This window comes from Cheilinus undulatus, linkage group 19, assembly GCF_018320785.1.
Source record: "Cheilinus undulatus linkage group 19, ASM1832078v1, whole genome shotgun sequence".
NCBI lineage: Eukaryota > Metazoa > Chordata > Actinopteri > Labriformes > Labridae > Cheilinus > Cheilinus undulatus.
The window spans coordinates 26,936,796-26,952,797 of NC_054883.1; the positions used below are offsets into that span (position 1 = coordinate 26,936,796).

Sequence of the window (16,002 nt, forward strand, 5' to 3'; positions counted from 1 at the left end):
ATGAAATATCCTTCTATAAAGCAAGATGTTTCAAGCTGTCAGCCATTACTGCCTTTTCTGGACCCACAGGAGGCTCACATGCAGAGCTTGTTTTTTTAATTTTTATGTAACAGACTTGATTCTGTAATGATTCATGTTGTTTTGATCCAGAGTTTAAATGTGGGATGATAACTCTGAGTTTTTTTTTTTTTTTTACTTCAGGGGAATGTTCAGGATGAGCTTCAGCAGCCCTGGACCGAGTTAATCATCTTGTATGCTAACTTTTTTGGTAAAAGAAGCCAAACATTCATTCTGTTTTGTCATTTCCAGATACAGACTACATTCATGTCCACAGATCTTAGCTTATGTGCACTTCTATCAAACAATAATACTGTTTGTACATGGTGATTTTCCTTAAGCGGCATTAAAAACATGGCAGTGATTGACCATTTCACATATCTATGCCATGAGATTGATTTCATTCATTCATTCAGTGGTGTGTAAATGCATATGAATAGGATTAGCCAATACTGATGTTACATTCTCCATATCAACCTCTATGAATGTGGACAGAATGGAGTGAAAGGGTATGAATGGGTAGGTGTGATCTGCAGTGAAAAAGCACTTTGAGTAGCCAGATGACTAGAAAGGTGATATACAAACTCAAGTCCATTTCCCAGTTGCACTGATATATGAAAAAACATCACATTAAAATAACACCAGTGTTATGCTGCTTAGTCTGTAATGTTTGCAACAAATCTAAAACTGAGAATAGACTGTCAGGGGCCATCAGAGATGTACAGTCTGCAGCCAGACAGTCTTGATCCATCTTGACAACAGCCTACTGACTATGGTCTGGTTAGGGCAGAGCCTTTCAAAAAAAGAAAACAAAACTTTATAGGTGATGGGGCAGACACATTAATCACAAGCCAATCAGAGCAATGTGCCACCCTGAGGAGTAAACTAACATGAGCTTAATAGGTGGTCATTATTGTTGTTCACTTTCAGCAAAGCTACTTTGCAAAGGAAAGCTTTCAATTTGGTTCTTTGCTCTTCTTTTAATAAAAAAATGTTACCCAGCTCTGAAAACTGACATTACAGCTGCACCCTCAGTGCACCAGTCACCATAGTTTACAGGCTAGCAGTCACTTCAGCTAAACCACGCCTGCTGCTACCTCCTCTTTCTTTTACATGATTGGTCAGGTCATTGGGAACAAGCGTTTCAACTTTAAGTTTTACAACATGGATCTGCTTCATGACAGACATGGAATCTGGCCAATTCACCACCTTGAAAGCTTGTTTTATTTTCATATTGTACTGAATAGAATAAATGTTTTGGTTTTGGAATGAATCGGGGAAAAAACTGTGACAGTGGGATAGAAAACATCTAATAAATTCTATAACTTCTAAAATAATGGCCCTTAAATTTCACCTGGACTAGACTTTGCTCCACTTTGTATCTAAGAAATATAGCAAATAAATACTGAGGCTGATTCTTCCTCATTTCTCTCTTTTTAGTGAATAACAGTTATTATACTAAATGAGGCTAAGTTCTTTGCCCCCTTCATTGTTCATGCCTGGGCACTGAAATCCAGAGCAGGGTGTCAGCCAGCCTCGATTGTTATTTATTGCTGCCCTCAGTCACATTTTCAGACCCCTGCCAATTTATTTGCATTAAGTATCCCTTACCTCCACTTTTACTGCTGATTTTCTCTGCTTGGGTGCTTTCCATTGCCCTTGCTTTGCCCTGCAAAAAATGAGTGGCAGAGGACCACCCAGACTAAATAACTGGCATTAATCTGACATAATGCAAAGTCATTGAGTCTCACACAGTCATTAAAGCAGCAGATTAGTTACCTGGTGCTCAAGCACAACATTCTTCAGATCATACATGTTCCTGTGAGTGGATGTGGATGCCTGCAGTTATTTGGAAGTTGATGTTTACCCTACAATCTGGATTTATTTACTCTGATTATAATGTTTAGCTGTGTTGCATTCTTGGAGATATATTCAGCTCAGCAAGCTTTAGCCACACACTGGTATCAAAGGAATCAATTCCAGTTCCATTGCAGAAGACCCAAATTATTTTCTGCACTTTTAATCCTGATAAAGTTCAGTGCCAAACATTAGACCAAGGTCATTGCTGATTTCTTATGCACACACACAAGCACAAAACTCAATGTTTAACCCTTGTAAATGGAACATTAAAATGCATTGTCTTTGTTTGGGAAATTATCCAACATAAAGCTATAACCCTATTCACTCTGTTTAAGCTTGCATTATGTCTGACTTCAAGAAAAGCATGCGAGTGTAGGTGGCTGATAGAGTGGAGGGACACACAGCAGCCAGTTACTAAATTTGACAGCAGCGGCAGAATAAAATTGATCGGGACAGCAGCCTCATAGATTTGAACTTTTTGAGGATTGCATCACTTGTAAACAAAGTCCAGCATAGGCATTAATTGTAAATCCTAAGTTAAAATGTCTCTCAAAAGCCTTGCTTCTCTGCTCTGACATTAAAGGGAAATTAAGTGTTTTTTTAAAGTTGAGTTGTATGAAATACTTGGTAATGGAAGGGCCTTTAGCCTCCAGAGATTTCAGCATCCATTTCTGCTTTAATAATAATGTGCTTTGAGAAGCTAGGCTACACTGCATCACAGATGGGCATTTTCTCCACATAATTTAGCATAAAGTCGCTGTGTTTGGAGCTTTTTAACCATCCTTAGCTTCAGTTACTGTGCTCTTCTGCCTCAAAGTATCTGGACAGCTGTTTGGGTCTGTAGCACAACATTATGTAATAACGCCACATTATGTAATAATGTAATAAATTTTCAATTCATTATGTAATAACGCCTCATTTTGTAAGCCACTAAGCGGTTAGGGTTAGGGCAAGGTAGTAGGGTATACCCCGGAGCCCACCTTAAGTCCTAGGGTTAAGGTTAGGTGTTTAGTCTAGAGCCCTAAAGGGGGGTTAGGTTTTGGCATAAGTCACTAAGCAGTTAGAGTTAGGGCAAGGTAGTTGGGTAGGGCATACCTTGGAGCCCACACTAAGTCCTATGGTTAGGGTTATTACATAATGTGGCGTTATTACCTAATGTGGCACTACAGGGTCTGTGGGCTTCAGCAGAGAAATCACTAAACTGAGTTCAAACTACTTATTTTAGCTCAGTTTTGCACTTCAACAGCTGACACATGTTTTTATAAAGTAAATGTATCAAGTCAATGGTATCTTGTCAAGCTATAAGCCATTTAAAGAATAAAGCCACAGTCATAAACCTTCTTGGATGCCTGCAATAGTGCCGTCACAGACTGAAGGGAAGGCCTCCAATAAGGGTGAGATAAAGGGGAGAGCTTTCTGGGGCCCAGCCAAATGGAGTAAGTGGAGATCAGGTAAATCATGGTTCATTGTAAAGTTAGCAAAGAAAAATAATTAAATTGCAGAAAAAAAGATGAAAAATTGAGAAATGGGTTAATGGTGGTAAAAACTGGCAGAAATAAGTGCTTAGAAGTAGTGATAGAACGGGAAAAATGGGCTAAAAGTTGCTATAACCTCCTCTTTGCCTTGTCTAATTGTGATTTATCCAGTTTTGCCGTGCAAGTATAAATTCATATGGGACAGTGTGAAGCTTTTACGAGCATCTACCGTTAAAATGTTTTTTGCATCTAATAAGATTTTGAAAGCACTTTTGCACATTTTGGTAGTAGTCATGTGCCCCATTTTGTGTTTACAGCCTTTTTTTTTATTGCTATTCTGGATTTTTGTATTTTATGAAATAGTCTAACTTGATATTTTATATGATACAAACTTGAATAAATGTAAGTTTATTTTGAAGTTGCCAGCCTCTTGTCTGCTCTTGTTGATGCAGTGTCTGAGTTAAAATCAGCACTTAATTGTTGTAAGCTAAAAACAAAATACTGCACAAGTATTTGAGCTGTTTTACTGTGCTCTGCAGTTGAGAATGAAGCATTGAAACCAGATCACGGAAAATAAAGCATGGAGAAAAACTGTAACAGTGCCAGGGAACAGAGGTTTGGGATTAGAGCTGGGCCGTCCTTCTTGCAGCGCAGCCTGGCCAGAAAGAAGGGGAGCAGTTTCCCAGTCAGCGGGACAGTAACAGCTAGAGCTGCGGCACAAATGATCAGAAAAGCCACACTGGTTTATAGCCACATGAATACTCCCCAGATCTTTGGTGGACATGCCAGCAGGTGCTCACAATCACTGCAGAAGCCTGATAAGAAATCATCCAGGACAGCATGACCGTGGAGATGCCAGTCACCCCAAACCATGCCAGTCCATCAGAAAGAGACCGCAGGGCCCAAATCTGAGCAGCACCCAGTTTTATTGCTGCACAGTCCTACTTCACAGTCATGTCACAAATTGGATCACTGCGTACAGCCCAGCAACATTAAAGGGGCAGGGAGGGGAGATGACCTTATTATGCCACACTGACATGAGGTTGGTTTTCTCTTTTTAAAAATACTTGATTGTACGTGTGAGACAGTGGTCTTATTAAAAGGAAACATGTTCGCTGGGATCTCTCTTTGGACAGGTCAGTTTTTATGGTATAGCTACATTTTATGCAAATATAACAAAGTAAAGTTTAGTGAACTAACAGAAAAAGTAGGACAGTTTGCTTTACTTGAAGGCTGCTGTGTGTTCAATAACTCTAACTTTGAGGAGTTTGTCTTTGAAATTTTTCAAATATTTTAGAAGTCTGATCTTTTATGAGGTTCTCTCTTTTCATGTTTTTCTATCTGTTGCCTTCATGGTATTCTTTTTCAGTCCATTTACATGAATAATAATAACTCCACATTTATGAGAAAAACTTCCTTTGGCAGACATTGAAAGAATCTGTAAATCACTCATATCTTTCTCTGACAAAAGAGCACATATTGAACAGATGCATGCAATATGCAGAATGTTTTGAAAGGAGACTGTCTGGCTTTAGGAAGACTATGGAATATTTTAAATCAAATGAAGAGTAAAGAATTACATAGGATGATGCTTTTAAAAGATTTACACCTGTAAGAATTCAGTCTGGACTTTCTATGTTTTACCAAAGAATTACAATTTGATGATATTTGACAGACCAATATCACTGCAGTCTTTTAAAGCTCGAAACAAGAGGACTATCTTTCCTTAATTTGAAGTTAATTTAAAAAAAAGGCATCATCAGGTTCCCAAGCACTCACCCCAGAGCGAGGACCCTTTAGAAACTGTAGGCCTTCACTTGAGCCCTTCACGGCCTGTTTTGGGGTCTTAAGGTGCCTAAAATGACCTTCCTGAAAATTGTCCCTAGTGGGAATTATGGTAGTGGAATCATGCAAGTGTGAAATGTGAATGTGAAAAAGGGGACTGGGTAAGAGCTTCATGCATCAAAATCAATACACATGTGTATCATGATTACACGAGAAATAAAATCTCTTGGGACATCCTCTAAAACAGTGATTCTCAACTGGTGGGTCGGGACGAGGCTCTTTTCAATGGGTTGCGGATGTGTGCCTGGGGAAAAAATTGCACCAAATTTTCTATAAGACTCCATAAAATATGCATGTTCTGTCCCGTTTCATTGTTTTCTTACACTTTTTGTGCGGTCTTTGGCCCAAGTTCTACTATTTTTGTTTAATACTTCTGATTGATCAAATACAGATACCAAATTTAGGTCGCAAATCTCCTTGAGGAGTTGATGGTGGGTCCTGAGACTAAAGCAGTTGAACCACTGCTCTGAAATGTACAGGGAACACAATACAAACAATTTTTGGTCAATATTTTGGTCAAATGTGGCTGGTTTTGGCGGGTGGCAAGGTTGCATATTTTTTCATACTCCTACAGCGGACTTCAACAGATAGACTCCAGATATTTTTTGCTCATTCTAGACAAGTTTGAGATCTAAAGTTATCAAATCTTCAGTTTACACCCCAGGGTGGCCATACTTAGAAAACTGTTCTGTTTTTTGCAGTCTTCTATGATCAGATACCAGACGTAACTCTACAGTGCTTATGTCTACTACCACCAGACTTCACAGGAATAATCACACCTTGATCCTGAATACATCCATATCTCTGATTCCTCTATTTGTCAGAGCGCCCCAATGTGGCAAAAACATTTTCATTCTTGTATTTTTCTCCAGCAAAATATTAAAACATTCAGCCCCATCTCTGCTTTGAAGCTAGACCTATGATCTTTTGCATGCATACGCATTTTGACCTCACTTATATGGCCATACCCAAAATCTCAACAGGAAGTCCACCAGCTTCACTTAAATTTGAAAATATGGCATTTTTTAATGTGACAAATGAATTAAACCTGCTGTAACTTTTGTATACATTTTTCTGTGCTCTTCAACATTACAACAGTATCACACTGAACATGCCATATCTAAAAATCTATTCGTAACGCCCTCTACTGACAGCAGGAAGTGATACAAACAGGTCTTTTGTTTATTCCTCTTACTGTGTTGAGCCAATGAACTTCACATTTTTCAACTGAAGCCCTCAATAATCGTCCACAGCAGTTTATTAATGGACAAATCACTGGCGATGGCAAGCATTTCACTATCTCGCCAGTTTCACAGGAAGTTGGTGTAACTCTCATATGAAAAATCTGACTTGTTTCTTATTTCACATGTATAATAAATGTCTGGCCCTTGACAAATTCAAAGGTTAATTGTAATGTTTTGCTGGAGTGCCCAATTCTGGCAACAGGAAGTGACTCAACTGGGCCATTTATTTAAACTTTTTACCATTTCACATTTAATTTGGTTGTGCAGTCATATCATCATCTGTGTTGTCGTCAACCCGTTGCAGCTCTGTCCCTGCTAGAAAATACAACTTTAGTGTGACCCTATTTCTCCCCTTGCGCAAGGTTAAAGAGGCTAAAAACAAAATATTTTTCATCCCACGCACCTTCAGGCTGTATTTGAGTAAATCATGTTGCATTGTCTTAAAAGCTAAAATCACACCAGGTCTTTAAGGTAGAAGCATACCAGTGTTTAATGTGGTTTTAAAGTTGGTCTGGATTGGATGAAAAGGTAGTCTGCATCATTATAGAAAGGGGTTACTTTCATCCCACCTGAAAAATCTATGTAGATGTTTTTTTGTTTGTCTGCTCTCCAGTCAGTGTGTGTCCAGATCTGTAAAATACCATACTGGTCAAGTTCTACTTTTGTAGCTCTCCTGATATTGACCAAAGGCAGTACAGATTTTCTTCAGTTTCTCTTCTTCTTGAGAAAAATATCTTCATTGCAGTCTGTCTTGTCTAAAGCAGCATGGATTTGTCTTGATGTTTTGTGTGTTGACATTTTGTGCTGTGACTTCTGGTTCAGATTTCACAAGAACACAGCAGCCTTATTAGAAAATAGGCCGGCTGTTTGGAGCTTACTCTGTGTGAAACAGTCAGGGGGAGAAACATTTTAAATTCAGAAACAATAAATCTAAGAACACGCCGACAGGACTTGCTTTTAAAGTTTTAGTCTGCTGCTGAGATGAAGCTCTGCAGCCTTAGCGCTCTGTGAGATTTTTAGCATTCAGTATAAATACTGGAAAGGATTATTTTCAAAGGAGGAAAAGAAATGTACCTTATCTTGTTGTCAAACAGATGTGCCTGTTCCCACTGTTGTCTTAGCCTGTCTCCCTGCCAGAGGCAGACATCTCTACTGTAAGATCTCTCTTTTTTCTTCTGTTTCTCATGCAAACACCCTGACCTTCTCTTATCTTCTCATTTTTTGTCTTCTCTCCCTGTTTGTCCCTGTCTTACACCGTTTTCCTCCAATTTCAGTCCAAAGAAAATGAATCTATTCTCCTTTTATCTCCCTGCCTTACTTTTTCTTTCATATTCTTCTCTACATGTTTTCTATCTAAATCTACTCCTGTACCATTCTACATAATGGCACAACTTTCTGACCCTTTATCCCTCCTTTCTTACTCTCTCTTTTCCTCCTCATTTCCTTCCTCGCACTCACCAAGGTCCTGGAGAGGGGAAATGGAACGTGTATGTATTCTGTAGTGGTGCAGTGTGGCAGCAGGAGGGAAAACTGCTGTTTTATGGTTTTATGGATCTGTAGATTTCTGCCGCTGTGCACATTACACACAGGGGGCAGTGAAGGGAATAAAGAGCAGCCTGATGGGACCTGTTGATAGTCCCCCCAGTGGAGCTGCAGACTAGTAATGAGGTAGAGAAGTTTGCCTAGACATTTGCATACTTGTGAATTTTTTATCTAGATACACATTTTTCTATCTTGAGTCTTCTTGCATTTATGTCTCCACAGATCTAACCTTCTCCCTAGAGGGACAGATGTTCTTACCTGAAGGTCAGCTTAAGCCGAAACAGTGTTTGTCACCACAAATTTAGTGGTGCCATCATGAACATTCAATGGAGGGAACTATCATTGAGCAGCCGATGGTGCCAACAGTGCTTGACCTTGGCTTAGCTCATGTCATGGTCAATAAACAGCCTGAAGAGGAGGATGTCAAGATACTTAAACAAATGACACAACTCTGCTTTATTTCAATAACGCTTACATAGTGCAAGAATCTTTGAAGAAGGAATCATATTTTTTAGACCACTGATATTCAAATTGATTCCAGGGTGTATTTGAGGTCCAAAACTAAATTTGAAGGGACTTGTTTACCTTGAAAAGCAGATGGATATGCCCGTTTCCTTGTTTCTCACTGGTGAATCCATCTTGCAAAGCTCCTGTCTGAACCGTGTGGGCCCAGTTAGAAAGTGACAGGACCAATCAGTGATGAGGGGCAGTACTTTTGGGCGCAGCGGAGTCATGACGTAAGCAAGCAGCAACAAGAGGCCGGTGAAATTATGGCGGAAGACATTACCGTGGATCCTGCTAAAGCGCCAGTTTTATCAGAATTTGACAGCATTTCTTTGTTAAAAGAAGAACAAAGAACAGCATGAAGTTTTTTCTTTTCAAAAACGGCAAAAGGGGTGTACTGACATGTCTACAGTCGCCATGGTTTGTGTTATGCAGTTCTCTATGGAGTTTATTCCACGGTAGCGGTGGTGACTTCATGTGTGTTATTGCTTTGATTGGCCCGTAAAGATGTGACAGGCAGAACGTTCATCCAATCACCCTCTGAGTTTTTTTTCAAAGGCACTGCCCTTTCCCAAATGGTGTATATTGAAGGTTTTCCAGATGGATGTGTTTCACACATCCGTCTGGCTTTTTAGGTCAGGTGCTTGTGGTATTTGATTAAACCAAAGCCATATCTCTACTTTTGCTTTCAGATATTTCCACCTGGTTGAGTAAAAAACTTTCTCTGTGCTCCCTCTGTTGCGTATGACTGAGATATACACTACAAGGATACAAATATTTGGTTGTCTGCCCTTTACACTAACAGGGACTGTGTAGACATATTAAAATACTTCTACAGTACTTAGTATGGAATTGCTTCCATTAATACTAGTGGAAGGTCAGAACTCTTCAGCTATGGACTGAAGTTAGTGACTTTAAGGCACCATGTGCCTTTAGCAGTCATTGACCCAGCTCTGTGGTTTTACATGACCTTCCGCATTGTAACTGAGCTGCTGTTGTTCCTAAACGCTTCCACTTTCTAATAATATCACTTACAGTTGACTGTGGAGTATCCAGCCAGGATGTAATTTTATGAACTGTCTTGTCGCAAAGGTGGCATTCAGCACAGCACTGAGCTCTTCAGAACGACCCATTTTGTATCACAAATGTTTTAAAATATAGAGACTGCATGGCTAAGTGCTTGATTTTATACACCCGTGACAACAGGTGTGATTGAAACACCTGAATTCAATATTTGTGGCCAAATACTTTTGACCATATAGTTTATCTTGGCTAAATGGACACTCTAAGTATTTGTGTATAGGCTACAGTGCACTCATTTATCACAGATGATTGGAAAGTCATGTTTCAGGACTTATAAATGCTTCATGCAGCACCTTTTACATTACTTTTTTAAAGACCCTTTAGGCATAAAAACATTTTGACACAAAATAGAGCATCTACATTCCTCTCTTTAAAAAAAGATCTTATACCCATAATTCCCCTTTCTACCTGTCCTCTTCAGTGGGTAGTATCTGCTAGTCTCTTCTCTCGCTCGCCCTCTCTCTCCTGGGTAATTTGTAGTGTAAATACGCTCTACTTACAGCTGACGGGCCCTTTCAGCTGTGGTGCTGGAAATGCAATTACAGGCTGCAAACATTTCCATTGTTATCACTGGAGGGTGCAACGCTCATTTCAGTCCCCTCTGAAACAGGGGCGGTTATTGATCGGAATCAGCTTTGAGGAGGGGATTACTAATGAAGCAGTCTGGGAGTCCTTTGTGTTTGGTAAAGAGCTCACACACGTGTGTTTGTGAGAGAGAAGCAGACAGATAATGGGGCTTATAAACATAGGATCCACTTTGCCTCCTAGCATGGTGCTGTGCTGCCTCTGGTGGCAGTTTGTTTAATTACACCAGCAATCGCGTTTTAGCTGAAAACGTCATCATTTTGACCATCTTCACCCCCTTTTTGCCCCATTATAAAACAGTTAGCACAGACAGAGCTCTTATGACAATGTTAGGAAGTATAAATCATGAGAGCAATAGTCTGTTTTTTTGTTTTATTCTCACTGTTTGCATGTATGTCTCTGAGATTTCATCAACAAACATTGAACATTCTCAGCAACACTGAAAAAATCAAGGACACATACTGCTGTCTGCTGTCCAGTCATTTAAAAAGACAGTAACAACAAACAATCCAAATGTAAATGGAAACACACACAAATAACATTTCCAAATGACATGTGTTGCTCATTTCCCATTTACACCTGATGCAGTGTTAAAAACAAGATCCACGAGAGTACAAGGTGGATGGCATCATGTTTTTTTCTATCTGGAACCAATGACAGAACCAAAAATCCAGACATCTACTGCCAAATTACAATCACTGCTCTAACTGCTTCATGATATTGTACAATATCATTGTACAGTTTGATTCCTGGGGAATTTACTAGACTATCATATTCCACATTGTTGCTATTCTATGCACTTTCAGACCCAAATTAAATCCGAATTTTGCATCATAATTATTCATTTTTTCTCTTTTTGTCTTTACTACATATATATCTTGTCTATGTTTTGAGGCCCATTGAAGCACAAGGCCCCTGGAAATTGCCTACCTTTGCCTAATGGTAAAACCATCCATGGACTTGTGGCTGAACATAACGTTGCTCAGCATGTTCAGTTTCCAGTGCAAGTGTTGCTGACACCAGCCTGACGAAGAACCCAGCCTGATGCTGAAGGGCAGTCATGGCGGGCCCCCTGGCAGCCCCTTTGAGACCAGAGATTGGCTATGTGCAGTCTTTTCCAGATGTTCTGGGCACAGAGCCATCAGCCATGTTGTCCTGCAAACCTTGACTGCAAATTTGCAGAAGACAGAAACAGACAACGATTCCTAAGTACTCAAAGGATGAGGAAACAGTCTTCTATGAGCATTATCTTCTGGGGACGCCCACTTCACAGCCTGCCTCTGACATCCCGATATACGGAACTTGGTTAATGCTGCCACTTGGTTTTGCGGAACACCGGCTTGAAGTTGCCCTGTCGCACAGGCCCTATTCAGAGCAGTCAAACGTGGCATGCTGATTCTTGGAGCAGATGCAGCGCTATCTATGCACCACACCATCCGCTCAGCCCCCCACTTACAGATCAACAGTCCGCAAGAAATCAAACCCTGAATGTCAGCCAACAAACTCAAACCAAACCACAACAACATAGGGCTCATGGTTGTGGCCACCAAAGTACTGCTAAGGAAGGTTGGAGATGTTGTGCTTAATCTGGACGGTAGTCCCATCCGCCCATCCGCCCATCCTCCGAGATCCATAACCCAGGCATCCTCCTGGACTCCAGGATCATTCCTAATCTAAAGAAAACAGAAGCTACATTTGTAATCACTTTGCTAATAATTCAACTCCATGTTAAATTTTATAAAATAATGTTTAATGTTAATAATTTATCACAAGACCACTACATCAGTCTGTGTGCATTTTCAAAAATACAGAAAACTTAAATAACATTTGTAATCATATTACAAGAAAAGAAAAAAATCTGTTAAATATCATCAAACCACTTTGATCACTTTATCAGTCTGTGTTCTTTATCCCCCAAAATACACAAAACTTGAATAAAATTTACAATCACTTTGCCAAAAATAAAGTTCTTTCTCTACAAAAAAGAAAATGCAGATATTTGGCAACAAGATGAAAAAGGCTTATCATTGCATTAGTAGCTGCAATGAGCTCAAAGACTCATGACAACACTTTAACTCGTGAGATCCATCTTGCTTTGCTGTGAAACAACACAGCAGTATGTTCAGATCCTCGTAAAGCATAGAGAGCAGCTGGGCTTTCAGATACTTGGTGAAACTTGCCACGCTTACAGAATCCATTATTCAATGTCTCGTCCACTTCAGGGCTTATCTGCTGTGAAGCAAGTATCTTTCTGTGTAAAGCCCATCGTGTCCAATGCACATTTGGTGAGACTCTCTTGATCAGTACCTGTGGTCCTGTCCCTTTCCCTGCAGTGGTCTGTGCATCATCTGTGAAAACTTCCACACAGTCTCCTCACTTCAGTCCACTCTCAATCAGATTAGAGGCTTAATAAATACAGCTGTTTGCAGAAAAAAACTGTCCAGGATGAACTTGCAAAACAATTATTCCTCACACAGTGTCCTGTGTTTGAATGAACACCATTGCAAGTATGCAACCAGTTTATTATTCCTCTGTGGAAAGATTACTACCTCGCGATATTAGTTCCAAAGTTCATGCTCTCCCCAACCACATGCACCCCCTGTCAGGTCTCTGCACCAACTGAAGGGGGGACATGCTTCACACTTTGACAAATACTCAATTAATCCAACAGGTCATCTCACATAAAGTCCTTTCTTAACTGCTAGATGAACCACTCCTTCTTTGAGTCGTCGATGTTCTCTGGGTTGTCGGTGCCAATGATGGCTGTGTCTGCTGACTCTCCTGCAGACTCCCTGCTGTCCTTGGACTCATGGGTGTGGTAGGTTCCTTTGTGACGGAACATGTAGCGTATGAGGAACACCAGCGTACATAAGATGATGAAAATGACCACAGCGATGATGCCTGCAGAAGACGTGGTACACAGAAACAACTGTTAATGTTCTCTGTCATTCACTCCTGCTATGTTTCTACCTAATAATCAACTTCTGAGTTGGGTTTCCCTTGAACATTTAGACATTTAACTGACTGACAGAAAAAAAGGAAACTTATGATCTGAGCCATATTTTAACACTTTTAATTAAGTATCACCTGGTTCCAGCTTGTCCGAGGTGTCTATGTGATGTTAAATGATAACTGAGACTTAAATATACCAAGTTTTAAACTATACATTGAGAAAGTATGGCCAAAAGATTTTGTAAAAATTCCCTCCTATAAGTAGCTATTCAAATGTTTCTATCTCCCATTGAAATTGAACCCTTTATGGGGCAAGGGACAATACTGTCACTTCAGCTGTCTTCTGTCCTGGCCTCTCCTCAACTCTCATTAGTACAGTAGAAACAGAATAATTTTTTTCAGCCAATCAGTGGAAATCAGTCACAATATAAACAGTGACATCACAGCATCTGGCCAATTAGCAGTGTCCCAGAGCGTCCCAGACTTCCTGTTTCCCCCAGAACTTACAAGATGCAGTTTAAATTTCTGCCCCACACAAATGACCCAAACATCATAACTACCCATGGTAAGCTGATGAAACTCACATATTATACAGGTGAAAAGGAGTGTTAAATGTCATGACAGGATTTGATTGTGTGAGCTTTCTAACATTTACTGCAATTTCAGTGTGAAAAATGGAGGAACCAAATTTGATCTGTATGGGAGTGTGAAATGGTGTCTCCGTTAACAGACTGCCATTTCATCTATAGTAAGCTATACTAACAGTATTTTCTTCACAACAAATTCATTATAATGTAGATTAATAGTTCTCCATTGTGTAGTTAGATGCTGCCAAAGGCTTATAAAAAATTAAAGTGTGATCCAGTGGTTGATTTTACTAATTTATAGGATTTTTCAAGTCGTTATAGTAAAATAGATGGGATTTTTGGTCAGTTCAACAGTTTTATTATTATTTTGTGGTTCATTTCAGTTTTTTAAATTTTCACTGTGAGCTTGATTTCTGGTAAAATTCATTTTGATATTCAGAATGTGTATATTTTTAGATATTCTGATGGAATTATTTTAAAAAATGGTCTTAATAGTATGATAATGATTTTAGGCAGTTTTACAACAGTGTAAGTGTTTAATTAAACTTAAAAGGGCATAAAACAATATCATTTGTGTTGCTAAAAGTCACTTAGTTATTAAATATTTGTAATCTTTTAGGTTTCTTTTGGGAAAAAATCTTTTAAGTTTCATATGGGCCTCAAAAATAAATGTGTATAATTATTTTTTAAAATACTAATTTGATATGTGTTTATTTTTTCATTATTTACATTTTAATATGTATATATGATTTTTGTTTAAACCATAAACCTAAAGGAACCATATATGGTCACTTTTTTGACCAGTTTTTTCACCATAATAATGAAATAAATGGGACAAAAGTTAGAATAAAAAATGCCTTTCGATGCCCAACAATAATATTCTTGGGTATAAATCTTGAATTTCCTGATATTTCAATGAGCCCTAAAAAGGTTAAAATATCTCAGTATTTAGTTGGTGGCATTTCAAAAAGATTTGTGGAATGAAGAAAGTATGCTTCCAAGTAATGCGAGAGAAATTAGAAAGGTGAGGAGAGAGAAGGTTAAACACTCTGCAGTGCTTAAATTCCATGATATTTAGTATCTAATAGTTCTTGACATTTAGCCATCTAATAATATCTTTCAAAAAGCTCTTTTTAGTATCTTTCTTTACTTACCTCCAATAATGGCTGAGTCTCTGTTGACTCCAGCAGGAATCACTCTCTCCTCATTGAAAGGGAATTCAGCATCTGCAAAAGAAATGACAAAATAAGGAACCATGTCATGCATCCTCACAAATGAGCCAAAACCATTCCAGTCCTTTAATTTAAGGATTAGCTACTCTGGATTGATGTGCACATGGAAAAATGGAGATTCCAGCATCAGGAGAAAACTAAAGTTTAACAGCTCAGCTTGCAGTAACACAAAATAAAACATTTGGTTGGAGAAATAATGTGTGTATTTACTGAATGAATAAATGCATTTCAAAACTGAGCTGCAGTGAGATATTCTGTCATGTGTAGTGCTTACTGAGGTTTTTATTTACTGTATCAGCCACAGCTCACAAACACGTTTTAAAGAACTGATTGAGCTACAGTTTTACAGAACCAAACCCTGGTATGTACACCCAGACTCCCACAAGTGTCTTCACTCCAAAGTGAGCTGTCAGCTTTTTCTGCTGCCCACTTCATAACTCTCCAGGGAGGTGAGTAGAAAAAAAAAAAAAAAAAAAAAAAAAAGATGCAAAGGAGGAGCTCGAGGGTTTTTGGGCCCATAATAGTCCATCAGCAGCCTGTCCTTCCATCAGTCAGTACATCCATGTGTCTGTCCATACGCTGTCTGCAGATTATCCAGGGCTGGGTTATGGTGGCAGCAAGCTAAGCAAGATGACTGGGACATCTATCTCCCAGGCACCGTTCTTCAGCTCCTCTGTGGGATTCCAAGGCATTCCTAGGCCAAATGGTATATATAATCCTTCAAGAGGGCCCTGAGTCCCATCCTTGGTAGATGTGCCTGGCAACCTCAACAGGTAGACCTTCGAGAGGCTTTCTAATCAAATGTCAGAGCCACCTTCACTGGCTCGATGTGGAGGAGTAATGGTTCCATTTTTAGCCTTCACCATATGTCTGAGCTCTAAGGTGGGGCCCAGCCACCCTTTGCAGGGAAAAAAAATCTTAGTTGCTTGTATGCATGATCTTGAAGTTTTGGTTACGATCTAAAGCTCATGATCAGAGATGAGGGTTGGATTTAGATGGACTGGTAAATCAGAATTTTTGGTTTAACCCTTTTACT

The 16,002-nt window shown here is 39.3% G+C and overlaps 1 protein-coding gene and 1 long non-coding RNA gene across 2 annotated transcripts in view; one reads left to right on the forward strand and one right to left on the reverse strand.

The window, feature by feature from the left end:
* The window catches only part of LOC121527534, a 58,811-nt gene that overhangs the window by 23,278 nt on the left and 19,531 nt on the right, over positions 1-16,002 (forward strand). The gene's annotated exons all lie outside the window — the stretch shown is intronic.
* LOC121527533 (contactin-associated protein-like 2) overlaps positions 12,024-16,002 on the reverse strand; it is a 144,614-nt gene continuing 140,635 nt past the window's right edge. Inside the window, exons 22-23 of the mRNA XM_041814533.1 lie at positions 14,889-14,960; positions 12,024-13,096 (exon numbers count right to left, since the gene is read on the reverse strand). Coding sequence (XP_041670467.1) covers positions 12,897-13,096; positions 14,889-14,960 — 272 coding nt within the window. The 3' untranslated portion in view covers positions 12,024-12,896. The remainder of the gene's footprint in view (positions 13,097-14,888; positions 14,961-16,002) is intronic.